At 39.9% G+C, this 15,304-nt stretch overlaps 1 protein-coding gene across 3 annotated transcripts in view; it reads right to left on the bottom strand.

Moving 5' to 3' along the window:
- LOC146574808 (plasma membrane calcium-transporting ATPase 1-like) overlaps positions 1-15,304 on the bottom strand; it is a 135,520-nt gene that overhangs the window by 39,558 nt on the left and 80,658 nt on the right. For 2 of the 3 annotated variants that reach the window (XM_085274762.1, XM_085274761.1), the window contains exons 5-9: positions 12,853-13,110; positions 12,529-12,654; positions 12,008-12,133; positions 7,110-7,145; positions 1,519-1,692 (exon numbers count right to left, since the gene is read on the bottom strand). In XM_085274762.1, coding sequence (XP_085130888.1) covers positions 1,519-1,692; positions 7,110-7,145; positions 12,008-12,133; positions 12,529-12,654; positions 12,853-13,110 — 720 coding nt within the window. The remainder of the gene's footprint in view (positions 1-1,518; positions 1,693-7,109; positions 7,146-12,007; positions 12,134-12,528; positions 12,655-12,852; positions 13,111-15,304) is intronic. The other variant, XM_085274763.1, reaches the window with a different exon arrangement.

The following is a 15,304-nucleotide window of genomic DNA, read 5'->3' as shown; positions in this document are numbered from 1 at the left end:
ACACTTTTTCTCAAATGTCGTCTTTGTGAGAGTCATGTAGCAGCATAAGTTTCATTTCTATGTATCTAATAAAGAGACTTGTTTAGGATCTACTGGCCTGTAAAGAAATAAAACTGCAAAGATCCTCTTAGTGTAATCAAAAAGAGACAAAACTGCCTTTCCAATAACTTCAGATATGTCTGATGTTGAATCAATCCTGTAGATATCTGGGTTGAACTAACAGTACAGTCAAATTCAGGCACCTAATAATGAGTAGGATCACATAATAAAACAGCCAGTTCATTTTATTAGTGATTCTGTACATTTTATGCTTTATTTATCAGTTTTGACATCCTTTGGTATTGTGACTGCGCTGAACTGCAGCTGGAGACTCACCGCTTATAGCTGTAATATACTGATAACATTAACTAGCCTTCACAGAGGCTGGCAAGGCGATGCCGTCAGACATGATCACAATGTTTACTTAGCTCAGGGCACTCTGAACTCTTTTGGCAACAGAGCTGATTTAATAACTCTGGCAATCTCTTACATTTTTATTTAACACCATCATTCAGAGGCAGAGCAGTAATACTTAACGTATGACTCAGGAACCAACTCAGGATTGCCACAGGACGTTGGCTGGCCCACAGACATTTTATAATTCACTAAATAAAATCTACTGAAGGGGTTCCAGCTATGTTTAATGCTGTACAGAGTCCTTCAAAAGTAACCAATTCAATCAACTGCAGCTAAAACGCAGCAGCAGCAGCAGCTGCTTCCAAATATGGTAAAATGAATGACTTGTCATTCTGGGCGGGTATTCAAGTTAATATAGATAAGAAATAAGGAAAATATAGGAAAATGTTAAATATTATGTGAATACAGAAAACTACCACAACACTTTGTCTTCCTGGCGAAGTAACACTTTAAGTTTATTCTTCTAAATGGCAAAAAAAAAACAAAACAGACCACTGCATATCAACTGTAAGCTTTCATCAGGGTCTGATAAACACATAATCAGTGTGAATTAAATTACAGTAATGCTAACACTTGTGTGGAGGAGATTGTTTGCTTGTTTAATGTTTATTAACCAGCCTCTGGTCTCCAGTGATTGTGCAAAAGTGGTCCTCAGACAAAGCAGCGCGAGTATCCCTGTTGTAGGCTCCCAGCATAAAAAAAAAAAAAAAAAAAAAAAAAGAAGACGAAGGAGAGAGGTCCCATCAGAGTTTCACAGTAGTTTAAAAACTCAAATTACTGACATTCATTTGTGGCTGTTAAAGTATTCTTAATAATCAGTTAAAGTTAAACCTCAAAATCTTTTACAAAACTATTAGCTTCATTCATTTTGGCATGTCTCTTTAAATGTGGTCTACAAAACTGTGCTGACTCGACTTTTACGTTTTTGGAAAGTGAATTAAAAAAAATAAAAATACTCCACCCCAGGTTGAAGCTAGACCAGCAGATTCCCCTCAACCGCCAGCCTTTGTTCTAAGCTAGGTTAAGATTGTTCGTGTGTGTGCGTGTGTGTGAGCTACTCACCAGCCTTCCCAATCTGCACAGCTAGTCTGGTCAGTTTTCCCTGAAGCACAGACTTCTCCTTCTTGGTAACATTGACCTTTTTCACTGGTTTGACCTCTTCCTTCTCCTCAGACTCAGCGGCCTCTTCACTCTTCAAAGGCTGTATCTCCAGAGCAATGCCATCCTGGGTCTTGGCTGTTAGGATGGAGGCGGTAAAAGGAGGAAGCGGAAGGTTTTACGGGGAATGACAGAAGGAAGGAAGTAGGGTTCGAGGTGGTGAGTAAAGACAGATGAGGACAGACAGAATAATGGAGAAAATTGATGGTAGTTGGAAAAGGAGGAAGGTTGGGAGCAAAATAAAATTTGAATGAATTAAATTGATGTTTAATTGGCAACAAAATAAAACACAATGAGGATGCAAGGTTCAGGAGTGGTTAGGGGATGAAGGAAGAGAGGCAGAGAAAACGTTACAGAATCAGTCTGAGGGAAAGCTGAAAAACGACAGGACGAGTTTTCTCAGAAAACAGAAACACCTCTGACTCCTAATCATTACATGGTGAACCTTTGGCTGAATGCAGAGAGCAGCATTTCATCGTTTTATGATCACACAACATTCATGATAAAAAGGTCCAGGTAGCTTTCAGAGTGTCACAGACGAGTTGGGTGCAGCAGTTCATAATGAAGTGCAGCAGACAGAACAGAAAACAGCAGATACAACAGTGAGGATTTAACACGGGGCTGTCAATCACACACAATCACACGCACAATCACGCACACATACAGTTTGTTTGACATCAGAGCTCCGAGTTTGAGATCTGAAGTCTGATGTGCAGTCTAGCTTCGCGTCCTGCTCGACGGCTCTGCTCTGCATTTGCATAAACAAACTGTGTATTTGCATTTCACTTCATCAGCTGTGATCCTGTTTGGACTGTAGTAATGTATGTGGAGAGTTTGTGATCTGTTTGATCTCTGCTCACAGCGCATTCAGCTCCGCTCGCTCCATCCGCTGTTTGTCGTATTTCCATACCAAAGAAATATGAGCAGGTGATGAACGAAAACAAAACAGAGCTTCTCTAATCTCACACACTGAGGTTTGATATTTGTCCTCATGAACGACTGAGCTGACAACTCTGACTGGATGATTTTATCTGAAAATTCCTTCATTTCCATGTCATGTTATTCACAATTAAATACTGGAAATGCTCTGCTGGGTAAACAAACTGGGGCAAAATTACTCAAATTTACATCATTAAAGCTATTCAGACTGACTGCTGGTAAACATTTCAACATCAAATATGGAACCAACATTTCCAACAAATCGTGGATATAAAGCAAGTTAGACAGATGACCAGAAAGTAACAAGTACTCTTGTATTGCTAAGGTTATAGCTCTACTGCTGTGAAAACATAACATTTATTCAAATTCTGAATTTTAGTTAAAAAAAATATTCAATGGAATGAACCAAAGGAAAAAACAAAACAAAAAACAATCCAACAATAATAACGTGAACTGGAATGAGGAGTAAAACCATGTTGTCCAGTTTTGCTTCACTTTTGCAGAAAGTTTCAGCAATAAGTTTAAAAGAAACTGAATTAAATCAAACTGAGATACTGAGCCTCAAGCAAGAACCGATTTAAATGTTTTTAAGGGAATTGATTCTGTTTTTCCTTTTTTCTGTCAAATATACAGTCAGTTTGTGCAGTCCTGTGAAGTACACCCTATAACCCAGCAGCTTTAGCATTTCACTGTGTGACTTTATCAGCTTCTCACATCATTGTGGAGTAATTTTTGCCCACTCTTCTTTAAAATGTTGTTTCAGTTTATGCACTTATTCAGTTTATGAACTGAAGTTGATGTTTGGGATCATTTATTTATACACGTCTCTTAAGTATTTTTCAGTCAGGTTAAAGTCTGGACTTTGATTGGATCATTGCGGCAACCTGAGTTTTTCCTTTTTCAGCCATTCTGTTGTAAATTTACTGGTCAAGCTTTAGCCGTCAGACTGATTGCCTCAGATTTAACTTTGGAGTTCACAGTCGACCCAGTGACTGCAAGGTATCTGAGAAAAACAAATCCTCAGCCCTCCACCACTGTGCTGACAGTTGGTATGAGGTGTTTGTGCTGATCTGTCCAAATGTGGCGCTGTGATTCACAGCCAAACATCTCCATTTTGGTCTCATCTGTAGAAACCTGCAACAGTCTTTTTTTCCTTTTTTGTTTATGCAGATTAACTTTGAAATTCTTATGACTGACTGACATAAATCCTGGTATTAGCTGGTGAGAAAAGATGATGTTTGAAATGTGTTGTATGTATATAGTGAGAATCTGAGCTCAATCTAACAAAAAAACTGAAGATTTAAGATAGAAACATTAAAAAAGTCCCTGCATGAGGCTCCTTGTCTTTAACGGCTATATTGCCTTCTAACCTGGGTAAAATGAAAGAATTTGCATGCTCAACAAAGCCAGGAGTGTCGCCCTAACATGTTTTTTGTCTGACCACTTTTATCCACTCCTCAGTACCACCACCTTGCTCTGAGTTTCATCAGGTTGTTAATGAGAAACCTCCGACACAGATTATTTCCAGAAGGGAAGTAATTTCACAACAGCACGACCTCAACAAGACATTTAACATTCTGGATGTGGGGATGGGTCGGTGTTAAACCGGGAAGCTGCGGAGCCTTATGCACATAGTCCACTCTGAAGACAAGCCACAACATAGAACTAACTGACACAGCTTCACACGAACAGGACTGAGACCCACTGACCAACCACAGAAGTGTAAACAGGCGCAGCACTGAACCATGGGAGAACGCACGGCGAGCAGAGGGGAGGGGGTGTCTGACAATCAAAAAGTAAAGCAAGTCAACAAACAGAAGATGAACTCAAAGGATCACCCCAAAAAAAATGAAAAACAACAGCGATGCAGAACCACGACAGAGAGAGACAGGAGGAGGTAGTGGAGGCTGCAGAGCTATGGAGGCTGCAGGAGACTTCAGCAAGACAAAAAGGAACAGAGGAGAGAATCAAACAGTGCCTACAAGACAACATGAAGTCCTGAGCAACGCCCTGCGAGGAGGCAACAGTGAGAGAAATGAGAGGAGTCAAAAGGGAAAAAGAAAACAAACTGAGGATAATACACAAACAGAACAGACGACAGCCCACAGCCCACTGATACTGCAAGGGTGCAACTCCCACATCCTCGCTTCAGCGCCCCCACCCGCAAACCCCCCCGGCCATGTCTGTTTTCCCTCAATACTGCCAAGAGAAGCTTACATTGACCACAGCATGTTAAAATGTGATTTAAAAAACAAACAAACTGTGGGGTATTTTAAAGGTGAAACATCAGATTCTCAGATCCTTCTTTTGCTGCTGCACTTCCTGCACAGATGTTTCACATTAAAAGCTTTCCAACCGCTCAAGGGACAAACACCCACATGATATTAAAGTGAAACATCTGCAGGAAGTGTTGTGATACAAAGGGTAAAAAAAAAAAAAGGAAAAGCAATTATTAAATAAATGATAAATAAACTATATTAAAAATTAAATCTTTAGGTTTTAAACTAGAAACAAGCTATTATGAGATGTGACCTTGGGCTTTTTAAAAAACGTGCAATGGGATACTTAATCAAAAGACAAGGGTTAGACACCTTTGTCAGCCCATTTGTGGAATCTGCACCTCCCAAGACACCTGCAGTATAGGGTGTCACCACCATAGACAGTATAAAAGATGGTAGCAGCTGACCAGTCTAAATAGTGCCTAAGTGCATCAAACATGCATTACTCTTAATGGCCAGTAGGGTGTGCCTCCTCTGGTTGCAATAAGACTTTAGGTTGTCTAGAAGAAAACAACACTCGGCTTCCTCGCACTCTGACCTCAGTAAAAACTTTCCATATGACTTTATGGCTCCACTGCTACTTTCAGGTCACACTGAAGAAAACAGGAAGTTCATTTCATAACTTATGGTTGGAAAAAATAAGCGGCTGGAAACATGACTGATGGGAGAACTGGGGCTATTTCACGTAGTTAATGTGCTGCAAAACTTGGAGCTAAAAAAGGTGGTGACAAATGCATTCAGGGCTTTAAGGTTCATAAAAATGAGCAAAGATGTTCCTAGAAATGTTGTCCAGCTTGTGTTTTTCAGCGGAGGTCGGCTGTGACTGCAGCACTGACTATAATTTCCGTGTGAAAAACAGTGATGAGCATCCAAAAGCTGTGTGTGCGTCTTTCTCTGTACATGAAGAAGCATTCTGTCTGCAGCAGATGCTTTAACCATGGGAGGTCTGGATGAGGGGAGTGTGTCGGTGTGTGCGTTTAAATGTGTGTGTGTGTGTGTGTGTTTGCTGAGACAGCTTGCAGAGGAAGCTGGCCATGTGCTGGAACACCCAGGACATGGAGGGCATTTGGCTGATTTTGGAGGTTGCCGCAATGACGTCATCAGCAATCTCACACACAGTCATTAAACCCATTAAACAAGGACACCTCAGAGGTCAGAGCAGTATGTTAGGAGTTAGTAACCCTCACTGATGGTCTCGCAGCCCAATTCTGACCGTGAACTGAGAGACTCTGATGAGGGGAAAAAAGGTGTTTAGCAAGCACATGACTTACATTTAAGAGATTAGTAATAACCGTTCAATGTTTTGTTCTTTTTCTTTCAAACAGAAAATAGCGATAAAGATCCCAACAGTTGCATAAGTTAGTTTGCAAAGTGCACACTGATAACATTTACAAATCAGTAGTGCTTCCATGTTTGTTTGAATATTATGAAAACAGCCTAACTTGTTTCTGCAATTTAACTTTTTTTTTTTTTTAGTGTGAATGTCTGTTGAATGTTTTGTGACATTTAAAGATTTGCTGACCAAACAAGAATTAATCATCATTTGAAGTCCTAGCTCGTTAGTCTGGCTAATATTTAATAACAGGCCTTCTGCAGGCGATTAACCATTAGTGTGTCTCCTTATAGACATAATATATTAAGTAAATCTGAATGATTACTAATTGATTGTTGTTTTTAACATTATATACTTCTGTTTCTTGTTGACTCTTGTGTATGCGTGCACCTGAAGCTTGCAGGCCTCGCTTCTGTGTACTCCTTAGCAACAGGTGTCACCACAAAAACATGCCAATGGGTGTGATGTCACTTTTGGTACACGTTCCTGTTGGCTAGTGCGACAATGAACTTCCTGTAAGTGATCATAAATGACTTGTATAACCCACGTCTTATTTTTGTTTTGAGTGCTGCAAATAAACGTGATTTACACAAAGATAACCACTACACTCACATTTTTAAAAATTTCCCTGTGGCTGATTTCTCACCCAAACATAAATCATGTGCTTCCAAAAAACATGCCCTGCTTTCAGGGTTGAGGCATTAATGCACTTCTACAGGGCGACCGCAGACTCGGCTGTTAGAGACTTGAAGGTTGAGAGTTGCACCCTTGGACAGGTAAAGCAAGGCGAGAGAACGTCCCCCTTTATACAGCAGAAAGAGAGAGAGAGGGAGAGAGATGGACTGGACACTCCCCTCCTGCCGCTGGGTGAAGGGTGAGGAGTGGGTGAGTAACAGGGAGGATGGAGGGACAAAGCGGGACAGATGGATGAATGGAGGGGTTACCTTTGTTGCGATTTTCGGGGGGTCCTTGTTTTTTACCTGTTCGGACAGAGAGAGAGGGCGGAATGCTGATAAGATGGCTCAAAGGAAAAATAAGATCAAATCAAACTGAGGGACAACACAAAGTTCAAACTGATAGAAACCCACAGGTGTGTGTGTGTCGTGTGTGTGCCGTGGGCAGGAATGGACGAATCAGAGGAGAGAGACACACGACTTCCCGCTGCGGAGAACCGATGGCCAACGAAATCTAAAGTTTTAAAAATATTCATCAGAAATTTAAAATGTGGTTTAAAAGTAATCAGGCGATCGATTTATTTGTACTTTCCTGAAGCTCTGCATTACTCTGTTTCTATCATTTATTGTGAGAAGGTAGACCTTTCAGGAAGTTGTCTGTCTGTTTTTGAAATGACACTGAATTCATGTTATTGATCATTACAATACAATAACATGTAAGACCCACTAGTGTGCTCGCTTCTGTATTTCACTTCACTTTATGCAGTGTGAATTCATCTGTACCAGCACACTGTGGCCTCTTTTAAAAGGTGATGCTTCACATGGTACATAACATTGTTAATATGATACTTTATCTAAGCTTACTGAGGTTTTTGTTCATTATGTACATCGTTAAATAGACTGCATGTTGGTCTGTTCTGACACATTCTTGTAAGCTGCATTATTTTCAGATTATAAAATATAAAAATATATATATAAAAAAATAAGTTGATATTATGGTCATTTATTTATCAGAGTGTGGATTTTTAAAAATTTTTTTACTTTAAAGTGGAACGTAATGAAAAATGTTAAGACTCAATTATTTCACACAATTATTGAAGGTTGTGTGATGTGAATAATCAAATCTATGTTAGCACGTTCACCGCATTGATTTGTTTCAGTACTGCCTCAAAAGGCTGCCAGCACAGCTGCAGACGCTGTGATAAACAGTGACCACGTTTACATTTTATTTTGAAATTCGTTCCTTGTTTGAGCAGAAAGTGAGAGTTAACAGAAAGCTTTGCTTTTTAGGGCACTCCCTTTGTAGAGTGGTTGTGAGATGCTCTGACATGCATCAAAACATCATTTTATTTTTGTCTGCTGATTTTCTTGAGGTCTGATTTTTTTATGTGACTAACAATGCGTTCACTTCCTGCCAAGATGCCGTCTGTGTATCCTCATTATGTGCATGATGTTCTGTGGCGTTGGTGCCCCGAAGAGCCAGCCAAGGCAGTCTTGGAGATAATGTTCCCCTTTTATATCCCTAATGGTCCCCTTTTAGAAGACTTTTAGAGGATAGCAGTATGGCATTGATTTTTCTAATCTTTTATTGACTTTTTACTTTTGCTTTCATTTGCTGGATATGTATATTTTTGTTTATTTATTTATTTTTTCAGATTTAATCCTCAAAAAAGTATTTAGGCTTAGGAAAGCGTTGCAGTTTGGGTTAGAAGCTGCATCTTTATAACAGTAACCGTGCACATGTAAAGATAATGACTTGAGAGTTACAGTCACTCTCACTAGTGCTAAAACTCAGTGTGTCAGGGAACACATGACAACGGACACTTCAAATTCAAATTCAAATTCAAATTCATGCCACATGCCAAACACATGCCAACGGACACTTTGTGTGTAAACGAGCCATTCCAGTGGCTTTGACTAAACAGCACTAATTGATGCCCTGTGGATGAAACTGGGCTGTCTGAACTGGACTGCTGAATCTCTAAAAGGGATTTTATTCACCCCAAAAATGACTGAAAAGCTAAACACATGGGCTGATGCTGTCTCTGAAATTGATCTTAACGAGGTGTCATGTACTGATTAGACACAATAAAGCACATCACAGGTGAAGTGCAGGTCAGGTACGTTTTCCTGCTCATAGGAAGTTACCTTCCTGCTGCAGTAAAACTAAGCTGTCTGCTTTTATTATGAAAGGAACTTTGGCAAGGTCAGAGCTAAACAGCGCGCGCGCACACACACACACACACACACACACACACACACACACACACACACCTCTTTGTTATTCAGTTGGTGGCTTGATATCGAGAGTGAACTGGTTCGAGTATGTGTGTGTATGTGTGCGTTTGCAACACTGAAGGCTTTTATCCCCGCAAGATAACTGATGGCTGTGACTTGACACGAATGCATGAATGTGTGCAGTGCATGTGTGCGTGTTTACGGCGGATTGATGCAGCCATGTGTGACAGTGAAGTCTGCTGTGTGTCTGCTGTTAAAAGAACACAAGAACCTCATGACAGTGCCTCCGTGTGTGTGTGTTTGTGTGCGCGCTTCTATCTTTGCGAGGATTCACTTCCAATTTGGAAAATAAGGGCTTTTTTTTTTTTTAAGTTAAGATCCCTTTTGAAAAGTCTGAAAATATCAAAGCAAGGACTTGTTCTGAAAAGTGATGACACTTCTCACTTCAAAGACTTTCTGAGGGTTTGTGCTTTGTTTCAGCATAAGGATTAGTAACACATTTTAAGATTAAGATTAAAGCTTTGACAATGTAAACATGGAAGTAACGGCCTGTGTATGAGATGTAAATGTAAAGGCTCTTTTCTTTAAAATTTAGAATTTACTTTTAGCTGAATCTGTTTTGTGGTTCTCCTCATTAGGAAGCCAGCACCAATTTTGTTTTTGTCTGTTTGTCTGTATTTTTTATGAACCAGAAACTGGAGGCCGAAATGCAAACCTGAGCGTCTCTCTCCGCTGAGCTGGTACATTCAGCCAGTTCACAATGAATGCCTGACAAACTCAAACTTTAGCCAGTAAAACAAAATGATAAGACAAAAACAAACTAAAGGAAAAGGATACATGTGTAAAAGGGGGTTAGCATGATCACAAGCAAATCAAAAGCAATAGAGACCGACTGCAGAAGCCTGTTGTTTTACATCTGCTCTGACATAGTACAAAGATCATCTGGACGTTGGCTTTTGAAGGGTCCCTCTATAAAAGAAGCAACTGTGTTTCACAGTTAATTGATATTACGTAACTGGCCAATTTACTCAGTACTGTGGCCATGAATTTACATGAATAAATGAGACCACGATGAGGTGTTTGCTCAGGTGACCAATCAACCTGTCTTTGAGTCTTTGTGAAATCACAGTTCAAAGTGTTGCTTTACTGAAATATTAACAAAGATTGTTTGCAAGCCCACGACAGAGAACAAAAGTTTAAATGGCCTATCAAGAGTCCCATCAAGCACTTAAACATAACAACTGAATAATGTTAAAAATTCAAGTATTTTTTAAAATTTTACATCTGGGGTGTCAAGCTCATTTTAGCTCGTAGGCCACATACAGCTTGATTTGATCTTAAGTGGGCAATTGCAAACCATTGCATAACAACCCCTAAAGTGCTCCCTTTCTTTTAGTGTACAGAAGTACATTCTGCACACTTTCCTGTTTAATGAACCATCCACTTACAAATGACAGCTTGACGTGACTGAAAGTGAACCTATTGTGCTTTTTTGAAAATATTTTCTGCCATATGTCACATAATGGTGGATTCTCTTATTAAACATGGCAAAAGTTTCAAATAAAGAGGTCAGTATATCCTTGAGTAATTTCTGTGAGCCAAAAGTTCAGGCTGCAGTGTGCTCTGAATGCTTGATTTCATTTTTTCTACTTTTGGATCTGTATGATGTGAATAAGAGAAGATATATATAATATGGTCTCCTCAGGCACACAGCTCCACCTGTGAGCACGGAAGCCCCACCTACCCGCTATTCAAACCTGTTCAATGAGCAGCCAATCAGATGGAGTAGCTAAAACAGCTTGTTTGAACTGAGGTGCTGCACCAAGGACCATTAAAATATCAATAAGCGTTATCTTCTAACTGAATCATGCAAAGCTATTTTGAGTCCAAGAATTATGTCTGACTCCTCAACAGCCTCCAAACTCTGGAGATTCATCTAGTGGGCAGCACTGAGTCCTTTGAAGGACTGGGGCTGTCTGCTTAACTTACAGAATGAAGTAGGCTATAATGATCCATGGATATAATAGCCATTTATCCCCTTAAGGATACATGGTCACATGCATTTCTTTGAAATGTAGCTTTGGGTACAACCATAGACTGTATATAAAAGAAGGACAGAGCAGAAAAGTGCAGCTAGTGCAGCATTTTTCAAATGTCCAGCAAGAGGTGACTGTTTGCAGACGTCTAGGAAGTACTTGTCCTCAGTACTTGTCTGATGAAGCACATTTAACATTTCTAGCCTATGACATCGCGATATGTTTCTGAATCAGCTTCACCTCACATCATATCCTGTTTGTAATCACCAAGATTGTCATACCAAAAAAGGTCAGCTCAAGACTTCAAAACAGGACTTTGCTAATTCATCTTTTATATACAGTTTAAGCTAATTACCTGGTCATAGCAAATGAACTATAATCTTACAAACTCTTTGGAATCGGTCACTAAAAAGGTGTGCATGCCACTTTAAAATTACGATAAGCTAAGTTTGGTAAGATTGTGGGAGCTCCTTTGTAGACGTCACTTTTATTTCACTTGTTTTGGGCCGGTACAATCACAATATTACTCATCTTTGGTCTCGTGTATTCACTATGGAAGGTTTTTGTGCTTAGATTGAAGTTAAATTAAGCTTACAGATCACATTCAGACCCTTCAAAAAGCTCTGCTGTTATCAGCTCAGACTGGATGAACTCTACCTGCTGACAGAGTCGGCTGGTACGACAGGAGAAACGTCAAATCAACACCAGCTGATAAAAACGGGCAAAATATTTCCGATCAGCCTGTTCAGAAATATTCAGAAGCTGACACGGTGACAGTCGTTCTAGCCAAACTTTCCTCACACTTCACAGACTTACTGTCCTCGTATGACCTTCCACACTTCAACATATGTTGTGTTTCTTGACATGTGTGACAGGCTTTGTCTCATGTCTTACTTTTCTTGACCTTCTTCTCTTCGTCGTTCTCGCTGGCGCCCAGCAGAGTAAAGATGATGCCTGTTTGAGAGTTGAGGCCGACAGCTGACACCACCATCCTGCCTGATCCCTCCATCACGTGGGTCCCTGAGGAAATATTCAAAAAGCTACGAGTCAAAAAAGAAGCTTTATTTATTTATTTTTTAAAACTGTTACTGTGTTACTGTCATTTGTTTTCATTTTAAATCAATGTCAAAGCACTTATTTATCCATCTAATCTCATTTTAAGACGCATTACTGAATATTTAAAATGACATGCTTTTACTTATGTTGCTTTTTTTCTAGGTAAATAGTCTTGCACTCCTGTGTAGCCCTACTCTGCATCCAGATATCCTTCTGAATCAAGGGATTGAATTCATACATGGGAAATTTTAGCTTTGGCGGGGTCTCAGACAGCTCTTGTGTTATAAGCAGGACATCAATCTTTCAGTCAAACACCGTGAACCTGATTTTTTTAGGAGAACAGTTTTCCAGGCACTCACCGGACAGCAGCATGGGGTCTTTCTCCATAGACTTGCGAACCTGGTCAGATTCTCCTGTCAGAGAGCTCTCGTCAATCTTCAGGTCGTTGCCTTGGATCAGGATACCATCAGCAGGCAGCAGGTCTCCTGCAAGCAGATCGATCAGATAGGTCAGAATCTTTTTCCCCCATCAGCCACAGGGTTTGAACAGGATCTTACACAGAGTCCTTTTAAATTTAAATTTTGTATTGTAAAGCAGCTCCACAAAGGTTGTTGCTGTAGTCATAAAAGCTTGACAGTTAAACATCACATGAAATAACCAATAACAATGTTTGCGTTTCATACCGTATTTGATCTGAGCGATGTCTCCAACCACGATCTCGGCCACAGGGATCTGGATGACCTGACCTTTGCGGATGACCGTGAACTTTTGTTCTTGCTCGATGCGACTCTGCAGCCCGCGGAATTGCTTCTCCTTGGACCAATCGTTGAAGGCCGTCACCAGGACCACAATGATGACTGAGAACAAGATGGCAGCGCCTTCGATCCAGCCAGCCTGGGCCTCGCCCTCGTCCTCTACGCCACCCGAAGTTGCGCCGCATGCTGTGAAAACACGAGGACATGTTGAAATCAAATCCCATCATAACAGCAAAGACAGATGGCGAGATGGAGAGCTCTTATTGGAAAGGTTAGGCAATAATGGCTGACTGTGTAATGATTTAATGAACAGGTAAGGCAAGAAGCTCTAAGCTGTGATGGGGTTTAACCCTCTCAAGCCCGAATTAAGTTTTTTGTTGCTAATGCACAACCAAGTCCTGCAGTGGTACTTCTGAGTAAAAAAACCTCATAAAATATGTATGTGGGTTAATCAGGTTGTTATGTCTTAACTGTTGCAAATCTGCAACGTCTGCCTGGAGAGGGTTAAGATGACATATGGTATTGTATTGTGCATTTAAAGTGGGAATCCTGAAATTCCAAGTTTCCAGTTGCAATTTTCATCTGGATGCTCTCTCAAGTCAGACTTTCTACTTAGAATTTGGAGACGCAACAAAAAACCCACATCTGAATTCTTAAATTGCTGTGACAACCATAGACCAGTGGAATATGCTCCACTCAGGCATAACATCATCACATTATAATTTTTTCTCTTTTGGATTTTTATTAAGGCACAAAACACAACATTGCACAACAACTGTATCTCAGTTATCCTGCTTTAATAATTGTAAAATCATTAAAATTTAATTAATTGCTCAGCCGTCTTTCAAATTAGCAAAAAGCAAAAATGACCTGTATCCTTCAGTCAGGAATACTGTCAAAAGCTAAACAAAACCTTTACTTAAACAACTTTATTTACAGTACATATAATATATACATCCCCATATAAATAATAATATAAATTAAAATATAAACCAACTACCTACATATATCAGAATACTGAAAATAAATAATAATAATTAATAAATACATGTTACTTTTGGAATAGATGCAGTAATTGTGGGATGTGCAAAGGTTTGGGCTTTCAGTAACCCCTATGGGATTATCACAGCTTGGAAAACCTTAACCTTTAATCAGCTGAAAAAGTTTCTTCTCCTAATTTGTCATCTTTCAGAAATTCGTGACTAGCAGATAATTTCCTGTTTCTAGATATTTTTAGACTCCCTTGCATGCAAAGCATCTTCACAATCCACAAACATACTGCTCCCTTTTTCAGCAAACAGAGCTTTGATAATTAAGGCCAACAAAACATATTTTATCTCAGTCTGCACACAGCAGCTGTTACTCTGATCCAAATGCTGCTTTGCTGACCACACAGACTGACTTTTGTGACGCAGCAGCAGGTGAGGTTTTTCCTTTGATGTGGGCCCTGATTGTGAATGAACCCCACGCAGCGAAACAGTGCAGCATCACTTCTGTGTCAGCTAAACATTCCCGTTGCTGCTCCTCTGCAGACATCTTGTTTCGATTCCTGGCGCTCCCATCAACCACCACTACTGAATGACATTTTAGACAGCAATTTTATAGCCTTCCCTGCTTCGTAGGCATCAGCTTCATTTTCAGATTCTCACTCACTTGATTAGAGAAGCCCGTGAATGTGTGAGTGTTACCACGAGGCTTAAAGACTCAGATAATTTATCAGGCTCTGAATTGTCATCAAGTGACAATTCCTGATGGCAGTTCTTAACCTCTCTTAGCCAACTCAATTAAGGCTCACCGAGCTAATGAAGTTCTTGCCACAATTATTGTTTCATTATTTGCATGACATAAAACGTATCTGCGTGTAAACACTTGAAGAAAGTCACGTTTAGATGTTTGTTTTCTGCACCACTTTATTTTCTTACTTCATTTTCATGCAAAAATTGACAGTAATGGAAACTAGCCCAGTAACTACTGACATTTTTAAACAAATCAATGATCAGATTTCTTGTTTTATAAAAGTGGATTACGTAAAAATGAAAGTAAATAAATCCACTTATAATTTACCCAGAAAAACATACCTGATAAAAGCATGTAATTAAAATAAACAACATGGATATAGAAAAAAAATACAGGTGGCCGCTGGTGCTACCCGTCAGCCCCTTAGTAGATACATGTATGGTATTCATTTGAAACTCCCATGTCGCCTTCTTTCACAAGATTTCACAAACTTGAGTGTCCACATCAAGTTCTAGTATTTTATAACAGTGATCTAATTAATCTGCATCTGTGCATGACACCCATTCAGCAGTGACCAACCCAGCCAGTCACCTGATTGCTGGGCTTGCCTTTTTCAGGTGTTTAACTCATGTTGCCTTCCACC

This window comes from Mchenga conophoros, linkage group LG5, assembly GCF_057382185.1.
Source record: "Mchenga conophoros isolate Kocher_MC1m ecotype Shallow Benthic linkage group LG5, M_conophoros_male_GT1.1, whole genome shotgun sequence".
In the NCBI taxonomy this organism is placed as follows: Eukaryota; Metazoa; Chordata; class Actinopteri; order Cichliformes; family Cichlidae; genus Mchenga; species Mchenga conophoros.
This window is presented reverse-complemented; position numbering and strand designations above follow the sequence as displayed.